The sequence below is a fragment of the Globicephala melas genome, chromosome 13, assembly GCF_963455315.2.
Source record: "Globicephala melas chromosome 13, mGloMel1.2, whole genome shotgun sequence".
Taxonomy (NCBI): Eukaryota; Metazoa; Chordata; class Mammalia; order Artiodactyla; family Delphinidae; genus Globicephala; species Globicephala melas.
The window spans coordinates 29,320,892-29,336,108 of NC_083326.1; the positions used below are offsets into that span (position 1 = coordinate 29,320,892).

The window sequence follows — 15,217 nt, forward strand, 5'->3', positions numbered from 1 at the left end:
CCGTTGCTTTTTCCGGTCGTCACTCACAGCTGTGTCCGATGAGAGACTAGCGACACTGCCGGTTCTCTGACCAACGAAAGGACGTGGCTGATGTTCTCATTAACCTGAAAACCCTACACAGATACTGGTTCTGACAATAAAGGGATCCACACACACGTTGTCAGAAATAAGGAAACTGAAAGAGTTGAGGTGGCCCTGTCCCTCATCCCGCTTTGTGTCTTGTGGTTGAACCCAGACTTTGCATTAACTGCAGACCAGGGCGGCTGCCACTCACACGCCCAGTCGTTTTCTCTTTTTCCGACAGTCGGTAAATTGAAAGTTCACCAGAAGGTGCTAGAGCACTTCTCTTCCCTTTACCCATGCAGGATGGCGAGCCCGCTGATGGAGGCTTCTCAGCGGCCATCCTGCCACATTGAGACAGACCGAGGGGCTGCCCTGTCGCCAGCCCCTCTGCCCGGGCTGCCTCCCCCAGGGAGGCCCCTGCCGTCCCCGCTGTGTGAGCACTGGTGCGTCTCCTGCCCTCTCTGGTCCCATCCAAAGTAAGAATCAGAGCAGTAGCTGCCCCCCAGAGCTGGGAAGATGCGGGGGCATGCCTTTCCCAGCACACAGAACTCTAACCCAGGAGGAATCTGTTTCTCCCTCTGACATGACTGAGGAGTTCCCCGATTCTTGGGGCAGAAAGGGGCCTTAGTCAAGCCTCCTGTTGTCACAGAGAAAACCTCCAGGCCCCACAGGGGCAGGACAGTCTCAGGGGGGCTTTGGAGGCAGAATGAGGAAAGGACGGGTGGCCTTTGTCCAGCACTTTCCCCACAGCGTGTTCAGGGCGAAGGCCTTGTATCAGGTTTTCTAAAGGAAGGTCACAGGCTGCTCACACGTCTCTGAGTGATGGTTTGAATGCTACAACGTGGACATGGCAAGAACTTAGGTCTGAGAGAAGTTGAAAAAGTAAAGGATGCTTGGCTTCGAGGTTGCCCACTGGCGTCGGAGGAGCCGGGGCCCAGGTGCTGCCCAGGGAACCCGGGCCGGGCCGTCTTTAGAAACAGCTCCACCTTGAAGCCCTCTGTGGCTTCTGTCACGCCGTAGGGGTTGCTTTATATTTTGACTCTGACCACGTGCTGTCCTGTGTTTCCTGGGGTGTCGGGGACCTGCTGGGTGTCAGGACCCTGGGCTTTCCGTCGTAGTCATTCTTTCCTCTCGCAGAGCAAAGTGATGTTATTATCACTGTGGTCCAAGTCCCGATTATTCAGAGTCGAACACAGAAGCATACATATCGCTTCTTCACTTAGAGTCAGGGAAGCGGGGCTGCTGCTGATAAAGTCCTGGGACCGATAAGGCCGTGACGCTGGCTGTGAGGACCCGCCTCGGGGCTGGGAGGGTGAGAGGCCCCCCGCCAGCCACGGCCCCTGCGCTTTGACGGCCGCCCGCTGCTGCTCGGATGTCAAATCTGAAAACCAAGTCAAGTCGGGTAGAATAGTGAGAAGAGAAGCGTGAGAAGCCCGCCAGGTGCCTCGGCGCGGGGCAGCTCTTGCTCAGAGCCTCCCCGGGCTGCTCATGTGACAGGCTGGCGCGGCTGCGGCGTTGGGGTGACGTTCCTGCGACAGCGGCCAGCGTGCCCCCTCCTGGCGCCGGTACCTGCGCCAGCAGGTTGGTACCGCCCAGCTCATCTGCCGTCGGTTCTAGAGCCGGGGCCGTGCTGCTGGCGTGTGGCTCCCCAGGGCAGGGGGAATAGTCCTCGGTCACCTGCAACTTGTCCTCCTTTTTGAAAAAGAGTCTCCGAAGCACGTAAAAGCTATACAGGAAAAATGACGGAAAGAAAAGGTCTTTTTAGCTCAGACACAGCACCGTGTGCGTGTGGCGGCTGGTGGGTGTGTTGATGTTCTGTCCTGTTGAAACAGAAATGTGCACAGGAAAGGAAAGCAGTGGCTGTGCCCTCGCCTCCCCTCGCCTCTGTGTTCTGACCGGCTTCGCCGCGGAGGACGTGAGGACCAGGGACAGAAGGGACCTGGGGGTGGGGGCAGGCCCGGGAGGAGGGGACGAACAGGCAGGGGTCCCGAGGGCTGGGCTGTGCCTGTCCACCTTTCCCCTGCGCCTTCCCGACTTCCCCGGTGAGCACTGAGAGGAGAGCAGTTCACGCCGGCCCTGTGGATCTGCCCGTGGAGCCGGGAGGGAGCAGCCTGGAAGCTCCCAGAGCCGCGGGGCGTGCGGCCCCAAGTCCCGATCTCAGCTTCTCCCCTGTCACTCAAGGGCAGCGGCCCCGTTCCCACTGGCCAGGCCTCCGTCGTCACACTGCCTGCCTTGTCTTTCTCGAGGGGTTGCTGCAGAATGAAGAACGATGTGCGTGCGAGGGCTTAGAAATGAACGCTGAAGGCTGCGTAGGTGTTGGGTAGATCCGTGGTTTGTTCGTTCCTTGAGATACGTCTTGAGATCCTTAGTTTAGCACTCAGAAACCAAGCACTCAGAAACGTGGGAGCACTTTGCTTAAAGGTTAGGCGTCGAGAGGGGAGAAATACATAAAAACTGTTGGGACTCACAGTTCCTTTTAGGTTTGCACTGTTCTCAAGATAGTCACACAAAACCCACACGTGAAACCTGAGAGATGAACCATCGATGTTTCACTACAACGTGAAGCTCTGACGCCAACTGTTCTCAAAGGGGGGCTCCAAAGAAGAAACTCAAATATTTTACTTTAAAAAGGACGTTTCACCTTATTAGTTAATTTACATGCTCATTTACGAATAGCAGAGACATCTTTCTATAGTGTCAGGAAGGATATTTACAAATGTCATGCAAGTACAGGTGAAAAGCTATGCCTGTACTTTGTACATGTTAGTTTTGGTATTTTAAAAAATGCTGCCTTCCTTTTCTCTCAATTCCAGATTTATATAGAGAGGTGGATTTGTGTGTGTGTATCAGATATACACATAACACCCTGCGTACATACCCCAGATTGAAACAACAATTCAAACTGCCACATGAGTTTTAGAAAAAAAACAAGAGTTTCCACCTTAGGAGCATTTTAGAGAAAAATTAAATATAAGGGAAAAAACCCTTCTTATTAAATTGTGGTATAACAGCTCACCACATCCTGTTGCAAGGACATCTGACGTGAAGCGGAGCAAAGGTTCCTCTTTCAGGTTCCTGACGATCCGTGAGGGTCACATGTTACCTGCAGTTCAAAATACTTCTGTAAAGATAAAAAAACCTCTGTGTCGGTGGAAAAGCTGAATAAGAAGATGGAAATTATCAGTAGAGAGAAGACATTGTGGGAAATCGTAGGTGTCATCGGCACAACCATATCAAAGAGAGAAAGCCACCCCCAAAATAACCCACACAGAGCCCCGCGGCCGGGACTGATACGGGCTCGGACCCATGACCTCACGGAGGGAAGATAGGTTGTGGCTGGGAGGCGGCGGGGCCCCAGGACCCTGTGCTTCGCGCCCTCGCCCACCGTCAAAGGCCCCTCCACCTCAGCAGCCCTTCCCTGATGTGGTCTTTCTTTATCCATCTGTGAAATGGGACCGTCATGGCTTCCCTACAGGGTTCCTGTCCAGATTGTGTCTCTGGAAGAGAGTGAGGTTTGGGCGTCCACCCTCAGCCGTGTGGACGCTGTGTGAAGCGTCATCTGCCGTGGGGCTCCTGGCCGTCCAGCTTCACTTTGGGCAGCTGCCCGGCTCAGGCCCCGCGGCGCTCAGGGAAGATGCTGGAGGATGTTTGTGCGTGTGGGGTGGTTCTTGAGTCTGTTCCTAAAAGGAATGAAACCCTGTGACTCCAGCCTGACCTTGCAAGGTGTGGACAGCAGTGGGTCCAGCTGACAGGTTGTCCTCAGGGAGGCTCGTCAGATACCACTGACCCGCCGTGATGGGCAAGAGCTTCGGCTGCCCTGGCGCATCCCGTGCCGCTCTCCTGAGGGCTCCCGACGGGGCCAAAGGAGGACAGGGCCGAGCCTCACTCAGAGAGTAGCCACGCCATGGCCTGCGTCTGGGCCCAGAATGTCCAGGACACATCGAGCAATGGCACCCCCTCTGAGGTTCAGGTGCCCCAGTGGGTAGTAGGGGGAAGCCCACTTCTGAGGCTTCTTCCCCTTTTCTCTTGTCAGACAGATGTTATTTTTCCTGTGGTCTGCATAACCCTGAGTAACTAAAAGATTCGCAGCTACTCTGCTGCTGCCTTACTACCCCTCAGGCCTCCCTCCCAATTCCCCTCATTATTACTCCTCAGGCCTCCCGCCCAATCCCCTTCATCATTACCCCTCAGGCCTCCCTCCCAATACCTGTCATTATTACCCCTCAGGACTCCCTCCCAATTCCCTTCATTATTACTCCTCAGGACTCCTTCCCAATTCCCTTCATCATTACCCCTCAGGCCTCGTTCCCAATTCCTGTCATTATTACCCCTCAGGCCTCCCTCTCAGATCCCTTCATTATTACCCCTCAGGCCTCCATCCCAATTCCCTTCATCATTACCCCTCAGGCCTCATTCCCAATTCCTGTCATTATTACCCCTCAGGCCTCCCTCTCAGATCCCTTCATTATTACCCCTCAGGCCTCCCTCCCAATTCCCTTCATTATTACTCCTCAGGTCTTCCTCCCAATTCCATTCATTATTACCCCTCAGGCCTCCTTCCCAATTCCCTTCATCATTACCCCTACGGCCTCCCTCCCAATTCCTGTCATTACCCCTCAGGCCTTCCACCAATTCCTGTCATTATTAACCCTCAGGCCTCCCGCCCAATTCCTGTTATTATTACGCATCAGGCCTCTTTCCTAATCCCTTTCATTATTACTCCTCAGGCCTTCCTCCCAATTCCCTTCATTATTACCCCTCAGGCCTCCCTCCCAATCCCCTTCATCATTACCCCTCAGGCCTCCCTCCCAATCCCCTTCATCATTACCCCTCAGGCCTCCCTCCCACTCCCCTTCATTATTACCCCTCAGGTCTCCCTCCCAATTCCTGTCATTATTACCCCTCAGGCCTTCCTCCAAATCCTGTCATTATTACTCCTCAGGCCTCCTTCCAATCCCCTTAATTATTACCCCTCAGTCCTCCCTCCCAATTCCTCTCATTATTACCCCTCAGGCATCCCTCCTAACCCCCTTCATTATTACCCCTCAGGCCTCCCTCCCAATACCTGTCATTATTACTCCTCAGGCATCCCTCCCAATCCCCTTCATTATTACCCCTCAGGCCTCTCTCCCAATCCCCTTCATCATTACCCCTCAGGCCTCCCTCCCAATCCCCTTAATTATTACCCCTCAGGCCTCCCTCCCACTCCCCTTCATTATTACCCCTCAGGTCTCCCTCCCAATTCCTGTCATTATTACCCCTCAGGCCTTCCTCCAAATCCTGTCATTATTACTCCTCAGGCCTCCTTCCAATCCCCTTAATTATTACCCCTCAGGCCTCCCTCCCAATTCCTCTCATTAATACCCCTCAGGCATCCCTCCTAATCCCCTTCATTATTACCCCTCAGGCCTCCCTCCCAATCCCCCTCATTATTACTCCTCAGGCCTCCCTCCCAATCCCCTTCATTATTACCCCTCAGGCCTCCCTCCCAATACCTGTCATTATTACTCCTCAGGCATCCCTCCCAATCCCCTTCATCATTACCCCTCAGGCCTCCCTCCCAATCCCCTTCATTATTACCCCTCAGGCCTCCCTCCCACTCCCCTTCATTATTACCCCTCAGGTCTCCCTCCCAATTCCTGTCATTATTACCCCTCAGGCCTTCCTCCAAATCCTGTCATTATTACTCCTCAGGCCTCCTTCCAATCCCCTTAATTATTACCCCTCAGGCCTCCCTCCCAATTCCTCTCATTAATACCCCTCAGGCATCCCTCCTAAACCCCTTCATTATTACCCCTCAGGCCTCCCTCCCAATCCCCTTCATTATTACCCCTCAGGCCTCCCTCCCAATTCCTGTCATTATTACCCCTCAGGCCTCCCTCCCACTCCCCTTCATCATTACCCCTCAGGCCTCCCGCCCAATTCCTGTCATTATTACCCCTCAGGCCTCCCGCCCAATTCCTGTCATTATTACCCCTCAGGCCTCCCTCCCACTCCCCTTCATTATTACCCCTCAGGCCTCCCTCCCAATCCCCTTCATTATTACCCCTCAGGCCTCCATCCCAATCCCCTTCATTATTACCCCTCAGGCCTCCCTCCCAATCCCCCTCATTATTACCCCTCAGGCCTCCCTCCCAATCCCCTTCATTATTACTCCTCAGGCCTCCCTCCCAATCCCCTTCATTATTACCCCTCAGGCCTCCCTCCCAATTCCTGTCATTATTACCCCTCAGGCCTCCCTCCCAATCCCCTTCATTATTACCCCTCAGGCCTCCCTCCCAATCCCCCTCATTATTACACCTCAGGCCTCCCTCCCAATCCCCTTCATTATTACCCCTCAGGCCTCCCTCCCAATCCCCTTCATTATTACCCCTCAGGCCTCCCTCCCAATCCCCTTCATTATTACACCTCAGGCCTCCCTCCCAATCCCCTTCATTATTACCCCTCAGGCCTCCCTCCCAATCCCCTTCATTATTACCCCTCAGGCCTCCCTCCCACTCCCCTTCATTATTACCCCTCAGGCCTCCCTCCCAATCCCCCTCATTATTACCCCTCAGGCCTCCCTCCCACTCCCCTTCATCATTACCCCTCAGGCCTCCCGCCCAATCCCCTTCATTATTACCCCTCAGGCCTCCCGCCCAATTCCTCTCATTATTACCCCTCAGGCCTCCCTCCCAATCCCCTTCATCATTACCCCTCAGGCCTCCCGCCCAATTCCTGTCATTATTACCCCTCAGGCCTCCCGCCCAATCCCCTTCATTATTACCCCTCAGGCTTCCATCCCAATTCCTGTCATTATTACCCCTCAGACATTTTTCTACCCCTCTTGCTGGTCTTACTAGAATCAGATTTCTGCTCTGGGACTTTCATTGTCCTAAACCCTGAGTGGGAAGGCATACCCCAGTTCTGTGTGGTACGATTGAACTTTCACGCCTCCTCTTCATGTGGGACCTTGTTTACCACTGTTCCCACCGTGCAGGGCCTGCTTTGAGGTTTTGACTCTAATTTCTCTTCTGGGTGGAGGTGGCCCCGCCGCCTCCCTTCCCCCCTCCCAGTAGCACCTGCCACCCTGTGGGAGGGACTCTGGCCCATGTGTGGCCCCAAACCTTTCGCTTTTCTCAGAACCGGTTAGGAAGCCCCGCTGGGCCCACGGCCTAGGCTGCTTTAGGACAAATGCGATGGTGGCCACGAAAGCACCTTGTAAACTGTCGCTTGCTGAGTGAATACAGGACGCAGGGCTCTGTGGTGCCAGTGCTGTCACACCTCGTGTGTGGGTCCCCCCCCCACACACTGTATCTTTCTAGTACGTTCCACACGCTTGGCCTGAGACAGAGACACCCTGCGTGCAGGTGCGGCCTGTCCTGACCCAGACCAAACCCCCAAGAGACCGGGACGTTGTGAGTGTTCTTGTCAGAATGTTCTTTCATGGCGACGTTCTGCGAGGTGTGGACGGAGAGGAGCTCTGGCCCTGGTGGCCCGAGTCCCGCCACCCCATGCCCCGGGCGGCCGAGTGGCACAGAGACGGCCCACCACCCAGGAGCTGCCCGCGCCCTGGGCCTCGTCCTGGCCTCCTTGGTGGCCGGGTGAGCACAGTCCCTCCGCTGTTTACCGTGCGAGGCTGCAGAGGACGTGTGGTGCACGTCAGGCGGCCGTGTCGGTCAGGCGTGTCCCCTGCAGGCCGCTGCCTGGCGCCCCCTTCCCGCGTGCTGGCGGCCCCTCGGGAGGAGCCCGGGTCTGGGGTCCGCAGGGCGGGCTCCTGACTGAACCAGGGCCAGCGCGTTCTGTTATCAGTTCCCGTGACACAATTCCTGGTTCCCCCGCTGGGCCTTATTATTGTTATTCTTAAAAATAGTTGGGGGGGGGTGTTGAAAGGCAGTTTGGGGAAGGGAGTGGGCTCGGGAAACGCACTCCACTAATTGCTCCAGGAAGCCGCCCTGGGCTGGGCGGGGGCCCTGCAGAAACACACGTTTATCTGGCAGTAGAGGGAGCCCAGGCAGTTCCGTGACGCAAGCACGTCCCCACCTCTGAGCCCTGCGAGCGGTGGTGACAGCCTCTGGGCAGCATTTCCCCATCTGGTGCCGTGATGGGGGGCAGATGCCGTGCAGGTCACTCCCGTGGCCTTTGCCAGCTCCTCTCACTTCCCCTCTGGCTGCCAAAAATCACAGGCCGATCGTGGACACGAACAACGGGACAGACGTGAAGGAAGAGCCCCGAACAAAGGGAGGCCCAGGCCCGGGAGGCCAGCGCTCCTCCCCGAGCTGCCCTGGCCCGTCTGACCACGAGGCCACGGAGAGGGGCCCACGGGGCGAGGACTTCACCGGGGTGCTTCCGCTGCAGGGTTTATCTTTTGTTTTCGCAAACCTGCGGGAGCACAGGCTGCGCACCGGCGCCTGGGTCAGTTGTCGGGACCTGAGGCCGAGGCCTAACTGGTGTCTGGAATCACAGTGCCGGCTCCCGGGCAGCTGTGTCCTGCCGGCTCAGGACACCTCATCCTCTGGGGACACCTTTTCACAGGCTGAACATAACTGACTGATGGAATTTCTGGTGATTTATGTAAGCTCGTGTGCAGAGTCCTGTCTCTCTAATGCTCTCTATTTTTGTTTTCTTGCAGTAAACGAGATAATACGAAACGACCTCTCCAGTACCAACCTCCACTCGTAGTCGGCAATTGGGACTCTCAGAAGCTGCGTGGTGTTGATTCGACGGTGACAACTGAGTCAACAGACTGAACTCACACCTGGTACCACTCGGAACTTCCACCTTAGTGAAGGCTTAGATCATTCGTACAAAGAAGTAGCTCAAGGAAGGAAGAAAAGACCACTCCATCTTCTGAAGGAAAGTCATCTCAAGAAGGAGACGAAGGTGGGTGGGTAGGGGAAGCACAGAAGACAGACCGTGTGATGCGCCCCTCGTGACCGCAACCCGACGTGGCAGCCTGACCCCAAGCATACCCTTCAGGCACCCCTGCATTTCATACTGGAAGTGCCTTATTTAAGCAGACCGCAGCAGCCGGGCATCATGGGATTGAGCATTGAACTGGCTACCAGGAGAGTATCTGTAAGAGCAAAAGCTGTAAAGACATTTCGTCATGAGCTTCATCCTATGTATAAATTGAGAGAATACTGGCTAGCCGGGCATGGTGAGGAAAACCTAACACGTTTCCTACTTCCTTCACCTTTTCCTGGGCTGTAATATACAATTCTGTTGCCTTACTCGGTGCATTTCAGAACTCTTCCAAGGTGTCATCTCAGCTCTTTCATGACTGCCTTCCCTACCCTGTGTTACTCAAGCCTTAGGGCTGTTCATTATAGCATGTTAGGCTTTTGTTTTTAATCTGGCTTCGAACATAGCACAGGTAAGTTGAATAGCACAAGGTAGGTTACTGGACAAAAAAAGAAATCTATCTGTCTCGGGATGGATCTTGAATTTGCATGCGTGTACATCTATAGCGTGTATTTATGTATAAGCATAACGGAGGTGGTGATACTCACTCTTCGCCCAGCAAGGGCGTCCATGTCAGCAATAACCAGTATCCATTCTGGAAAATTCACCTGAGGCTCCAAACCCAGCTTCCCAGCCACTTCCGAGGGGGCGTCACCCACCCCCCGGGAGGTCTGTGTGTTTCCCTCTCCTGCAGTTAACCAAGCACTTTAAAAGCCGGGAGAGGTGCGTCCACAATACCGTCTGTTACCAAACAGCAAAATTGGAAAGAAACTATAAATAACGTTACAGAAGGAGTGTAATATATTTGTTCAGCTGTAAGATTATTATTTCACAGAAGCCTTATAACTCTGCTTCATCTAAGGAAACGATAACCAAAAACAGCGTTTAATATGTGGTGACTGTAGTGTGTTTCCAGACTAGTTACTGTTACCAGATAGGTTAGTGTGAGCTTTACTACTGCATTTTGTACCCTTAACAGCTTAGTACGCGTTATTGCTAGCAGTGACCTGTCGTTTCACGTAACCAAAAAGCATGGTTTTAACGAAAACATGTTTAACCTGATGACTGTGCCTTAGGAACTCACGCCCCCTCCTGGAACTCCGCCCAATCGGCACCCTCGGGGGAGGTGACAAGTCCTGTCACCAGACTCGGCGTTTTGGTGGGGAAAGCGCTCTCCCACAGAAAGAATTATTTTAAAAATGTTCTTCTGTACGATCATGTCTTACTTTTTTTTAAGTCACAGAACCGAAAATCTGAAAGCCATATTTGTAACATTTGCACATTACTGTGAAGAGCTGAAGATATATGGCTTCGTGTACATATGACCCTGCCTTCCCGCCTGAAGCCCTGTCCTGCATTTAGCCTCCTAGGAGTTGCATGAGACATTTCTCGGGAGACTGTCCTATGGAAAGGAAGTGTTTGATACTGTGTTAGCTCTCTTTGTAGTTAGAAAATCGATTCAATAAAGCAATATTTTTTGCTGGACAATCTTAGTTTGAGAGTGATTCTTCCCACGTGTGGAAAATCCTTCTCTGTTCTTAAGCGCGTTCTCTGCTGTAGGTCCGTGTACTTCTGTGTCTGTAAGAGGGGCTTCCCGCTGAGCAGTGTGAGGGGTGTGTCTTTCCTCCTTCCACGTCGGGGAGGCCATCAGCATCTCTGCCCAGAGACGGAGCCTGGCGAGGCCTCCCACGCTCACAGGAGACCCGCCATCGCCGGACAGGACGAGGCGAGTGGCCGCCTGGCTTTGCCGTCTCCTTCTGCTTCTTGCAGCACCCTCCCTGCCCCTACCCCCAGCCCCTGCCTCAGGCTTGGGTGGGAGAATAGCATCTAGTTGTTGATAAAGCAAGCGTGACACCTGGAGCTTCTCTAGGGATGAGTGCCCTGAATTATGGAAACAATATCTTGCATTCAGGACTTTCAAACCGCAAGAATTCCTGTTTCTCTGGCCAGAAGGTTTACAGCTTGAGGTAAAATCCTAGAAGAATCTCATCAACGCAGTTAGCAACAGACTCTCCCAGCCCGTTTCTGTGCCGACGCATTTGAAGGGAACCCAACGATAATGTCCACAGGAGCTTGGGGAATCGGGGACACACGCAGAGGGCCTGGTGGGGTTGTGGACAATGTACCCTCGAGCCCCCAGGTCCGGCTGGAGAGCCGGGCCCCAAAGGGAGTCCCGGAGGCTGGGGGGCGCAGAGGAGGGCAGAGCTCCGCCCGCCTCGCTGAAGAGTGTGCTGGAGGCTGTTAGTTTCAACGTGAGTTTTTACAAGCCCACCCCCATTCCCAACAACAGCGTTTTATATTCCAGAAATAAAAATGTACGTTTATAAAACGATGCTTTCTGCAGAGGAGGCTGGGCTTCTGCGAATACGCGTTTACTTAGTGTTGTTTCTTCTCTGTTGCTCCTGAATAATAAGGAAAGATGCCCACCAGCTTGTTTCCTGCGGGCAGCTACTGTGTTTCGCTCAAGCGTATAGACCCGGAGCGTCGGGTCACTTCCCGCCCGCGACGTCCGGGGTGACCTCGGCCCTGCAGGAACCGGGCAGGTGCGGCCCCAGAGCCGCTGACGCGGGACAAGCGGGGCAGCCTCGAGGGGCTGCCCTGCTGACCTCCCTTCTCTCCCCCTCCCGCGCTGCCTGCGGTTCCAGCCCGGCCCCAGCCCAGGACGGGACAGTGTGAAGAAAATCTGCTAAACGTCAGACCAAGTGCAGCCCGAGCAGAGCTCGCCGTGGGAGCACCCCTGTCTGCCCGAGGGCGCCCCTGTCTGTCCGAGGGCGCCCCTGACCTGAGGAGGCGGGTCCCCGGCTGGTTGGAAGACTTCCTGCAGCCCCCGACCCTGTCACCCAGACAGGCTGCTCCCTCCCCACCACCTGGGATGCGTGGGTCCCGCCCTGGCTTCGAGGAGGGACCCGCGGGCGCAGCGGCTTCGATCCGTGGATCCCCGCCGTTGGCCCCAGCCAACGGTACTGCAAGGAGGGGGTCTCTGCGCCACTCGCATTACATATTCCTTCAGAAATACGTTCCGCGTTGCAATATATGAGCTGCATTTGAGTTGATGTGTTTGCGGAGAAGAAATTGAAAGAAGAAAGACCGGAGCGGCTGAAGCGGAGAGAAAAGGGCCAGATGTGGGAGAAGTCCTTGCTCCACTGTGTTTTTTCAATTAAGGTAAAATTCACAGAAGATGAAATGAATCGATTTAAAGTGCACAGTTCGGGGCATTGGGTACCTTCCCAGTGTTGTGTGGCCACCACCTGTGTCCCCAGAAGGAAACCCTGTGCTTGTGAGCCGTCCCTCCCCGCCCCGTCTCCAGCCCCCGGGAACCACGTTAATTCTGCGCGTGGCTTCGTACGTGCTGGATGCTTCGTGGCCTCTTTCGCGGGGCAGAGTGATTTCAAGGTTCATCCACATCACGGCACTTACCACAGCTTCGTTCCTTGTGGCCAGATGCTACCCACTGTGCGGATGGACCACACTTTGTGTCCATCATCAGCTGATGGACATCTGGGCTGTTTCCACCTTTTGGCTACTGTGAGTAACGCTGCTCTGAACATTCGTATATGAGTTTTTGTTCCAGCCCGTTTGCAGTTCTCTGGGGTACACACCTGGGAGTGGAATTCCTGGTAATATTGTAATTGTGTGTTTTCCTTCTTGAAGAACTGCTTTCCCGTGTTCAATTTTTAGATTATCCGTCCCTCAGACAGACTCTGGATCACTAACCTAATCTGGAATCACATATGTGAAGCACATTGTACTTATAATTCTTTGTGCCAAAAAAATTACACTAACGATAAGATGACTACGTGTTCGTTGATGCCCATGCAGCTCTCACCCGTGCCCTCCACAGCCTCTTGGGTGGAATCAACCTGTCCTGGTTCCTGCCAGGAAACTGGGGCCTCTGCCTGGGAGCCTGAGTTGTTCAGGTGGCACCAACCAGGCCCCAGATTACACGTGTCTTTTGCTTCACACGTCCAAATTCCAAGAGCGGAGAAGAGCGCCTCGCGGGGGCCACCGGCGCCTCACCCCGTTTCTTAAAGAACGGAGCTGCTGCAGGCATTTCACACGACCTCCCTGCTGACGGCGGGATCTGCCACGGGGCCCTTCTGCAAACAGAGCTGCAGACACCCGCCTCACACACACACACGCCCATAGAATCTCCCATCCTCCAGCAGCTGCTGTGTTTTGGAGGCTGTGACCACAGGTCTTCAAGCGTCGTGGCCTCCGCAGGGCTGCAGGGCTGCAGCTCGTGGTCATGACCTTAATTACCAGGGCACATCGGTCCTCAGCGGCCACTCCTCGTTTTTTCCAAAGAGGAGGAGGAAGAACACTAACGAGCATCTGTTGGGGTGGGGGGGGAGGCTAAGTCACATGCGGGAGGTGGGAGCTGGGGCGTGTGAGCCCCCATCCTCAGCCGCCTCTGCCCTCACATGCGTGTCGTTTGTGTTCGGGGTTTGTTGAGCTTCAAGGATCCGTGGCTTTATGGTTTTCAGCAAAAGTGGAACACGGCAGCCACGATCCCGTCTAGTGTTTCTACCCCTCCTTCCGCAGCTGTAATCACGCACACGAGGCTGCGTGAAGTCCGTCCACAGTCCACCGACGCTCAGTTCTGCAGACGTCTTCTGTTTTGCTTTCCTTATTTCTCGTGCTGTGTCCTCTTCCATGGCATCCAATCCCCTGTGGCTCTGGAGTGTTTCAGTCCCGACACTGCAGCCTTTAATGCGAGAAGCTTGTTTGTTAACATGTTAACTCACTCCTCTGACTTCCTGAACACGTAGGAGGTAATTATAATACCTGTTTTAATATCCTCGTTTGCTAACTCCATGATTGGTGTGGTATTTAGTTGATTTTCATGGACTGATTTTTCGTCTCATTTGGATTGTAATTTCCTGCCTCTTTGCATGATCAGAGGTCAGACATTGTGAATTTTGCCTGCTTGAGGGCTGGGTATGTTCTGTGTTCTTCATGAATGCTCGTTCTGGGATGCAGTTTAAGTCACTTGGAAAGTTTTGATCCTTTTGGGTCTTTTTAGCTTTTAGACTTTGTTTGATGGGAACACTTAGGCCGAGGCTAATTTTTCCCACTCACAGGGCAAAACCCTTCCGAGGACACTCCCCGACGTCCTGTGAAGTATGTTCCGCCGTGTGTCAGGCTTGTGTGGGGACCGAGCATCTCTCCCTTTAATCCTTTAGGACCGCCGCTCTTTACTAGAACTTGAGGGGACTCCCCCCCATGCCTGTGTGGGTCAGGACTCACCCACAGCCCGAGGACGAACCCTCTGCAGGTCTCCGAGCCCCCTTCTGGGCAACCCGCTCCTCTGCAGTAACGCCCCTAAGCTTCGAGCAGCCTCGACAGCCCTGCCCCGCCCCCTCGTCTCCTCAACTGTGGGAGGCTCTCCTGGGGTCCATCTCCCCACACCGGGGGCTGGAACACCCTCTGCAGGCCACAGGCTGGGCCGCCGCCGGGTGCCCCTCTCAGGCATCACTGTTCTTCGTTGCCTGATGGCTAACGTCTAACACATGTTTCATGTATGTTTTCCAGTTTTCACTGTTTTGGGTGGGAGGGTAAATCTGGGCCCTGTTAGTCCACCTTGACTGAAAGCAGACGTTCTGATGCTTGACTTCTCAAAGCTTCTTTGGTAGGCCAAATTTTAATCAGAGAAGTAGTCAAGCTTCCATTTTCCCTGCGTTTTATATCATATAACAATAATGCTATTCACATAAAAACTACACGTCTAGCCAAGAGAGTGGCCCGTGATCACCAGACATGCCTCGGGGCCTCGTATAATTTTAACCGGAAGGGAAGGCGTCAAACAGAGGCTGAAAAACGGCCTTAGCTGCCAAGTATGCTTTTTACTTGGAGGAAGAACAAAAGAGTCCTGGTCATGGCTTTTCAAAACGCAACAGAGAAGAAAAACACATATCTGTGTTCAGGTGGCGTGAGACCCTTCTCACACGGCCCTGGTGTCCTGCTGTCCCTGTGACAGGAAGACAGGAAGCTCACAGCCGCGGCCTCTCCCAGGTCAAAGCCGCTATCAGGCTCATCCCAGACGACACGGACCCAAGACTAACACAGTGGGCTGTCGGTGCATCTAAGCTTCACACCCAGAAATAAGGGTCTGTGAACTTCATGGGCGCAGCTACCTTTTGTGTTTTCATGTACTGTGCCTGGAAAACAATGTCAGCTGAGACTACGTTCGTTTGGAATTTGGAACAATTAG

General features: G+C 54.1%; 1 protein-coding gene across 1 annotated transcript in view; it reads left to right on the forward strand.

The window, feature by feature from the left end:
* The window catches only part of NFATC1 (nuclear factor of activated T cells 1), a 98,528-nt gene extending 88,034 nt beyond the window's left edge, over positions 1 to 10,494 (forward strand). The window contains exon 10 of the mRNA XM_070046953.1: positions 8,675 to 10,494. Within this exon, the coding sequence (XP_069903054.1) occupies positions 8,675 to 8,677 (3 nt within the window). The 3' untranslated portion in view covers positions 8,678 to 10,494. The remainder of the gene's footprint in view (positions 1 to 8,674) is intronic.
* The last annotated feature ends 4,723 nt before the right edge of the window (positions 10,495 to 15,217 follow it).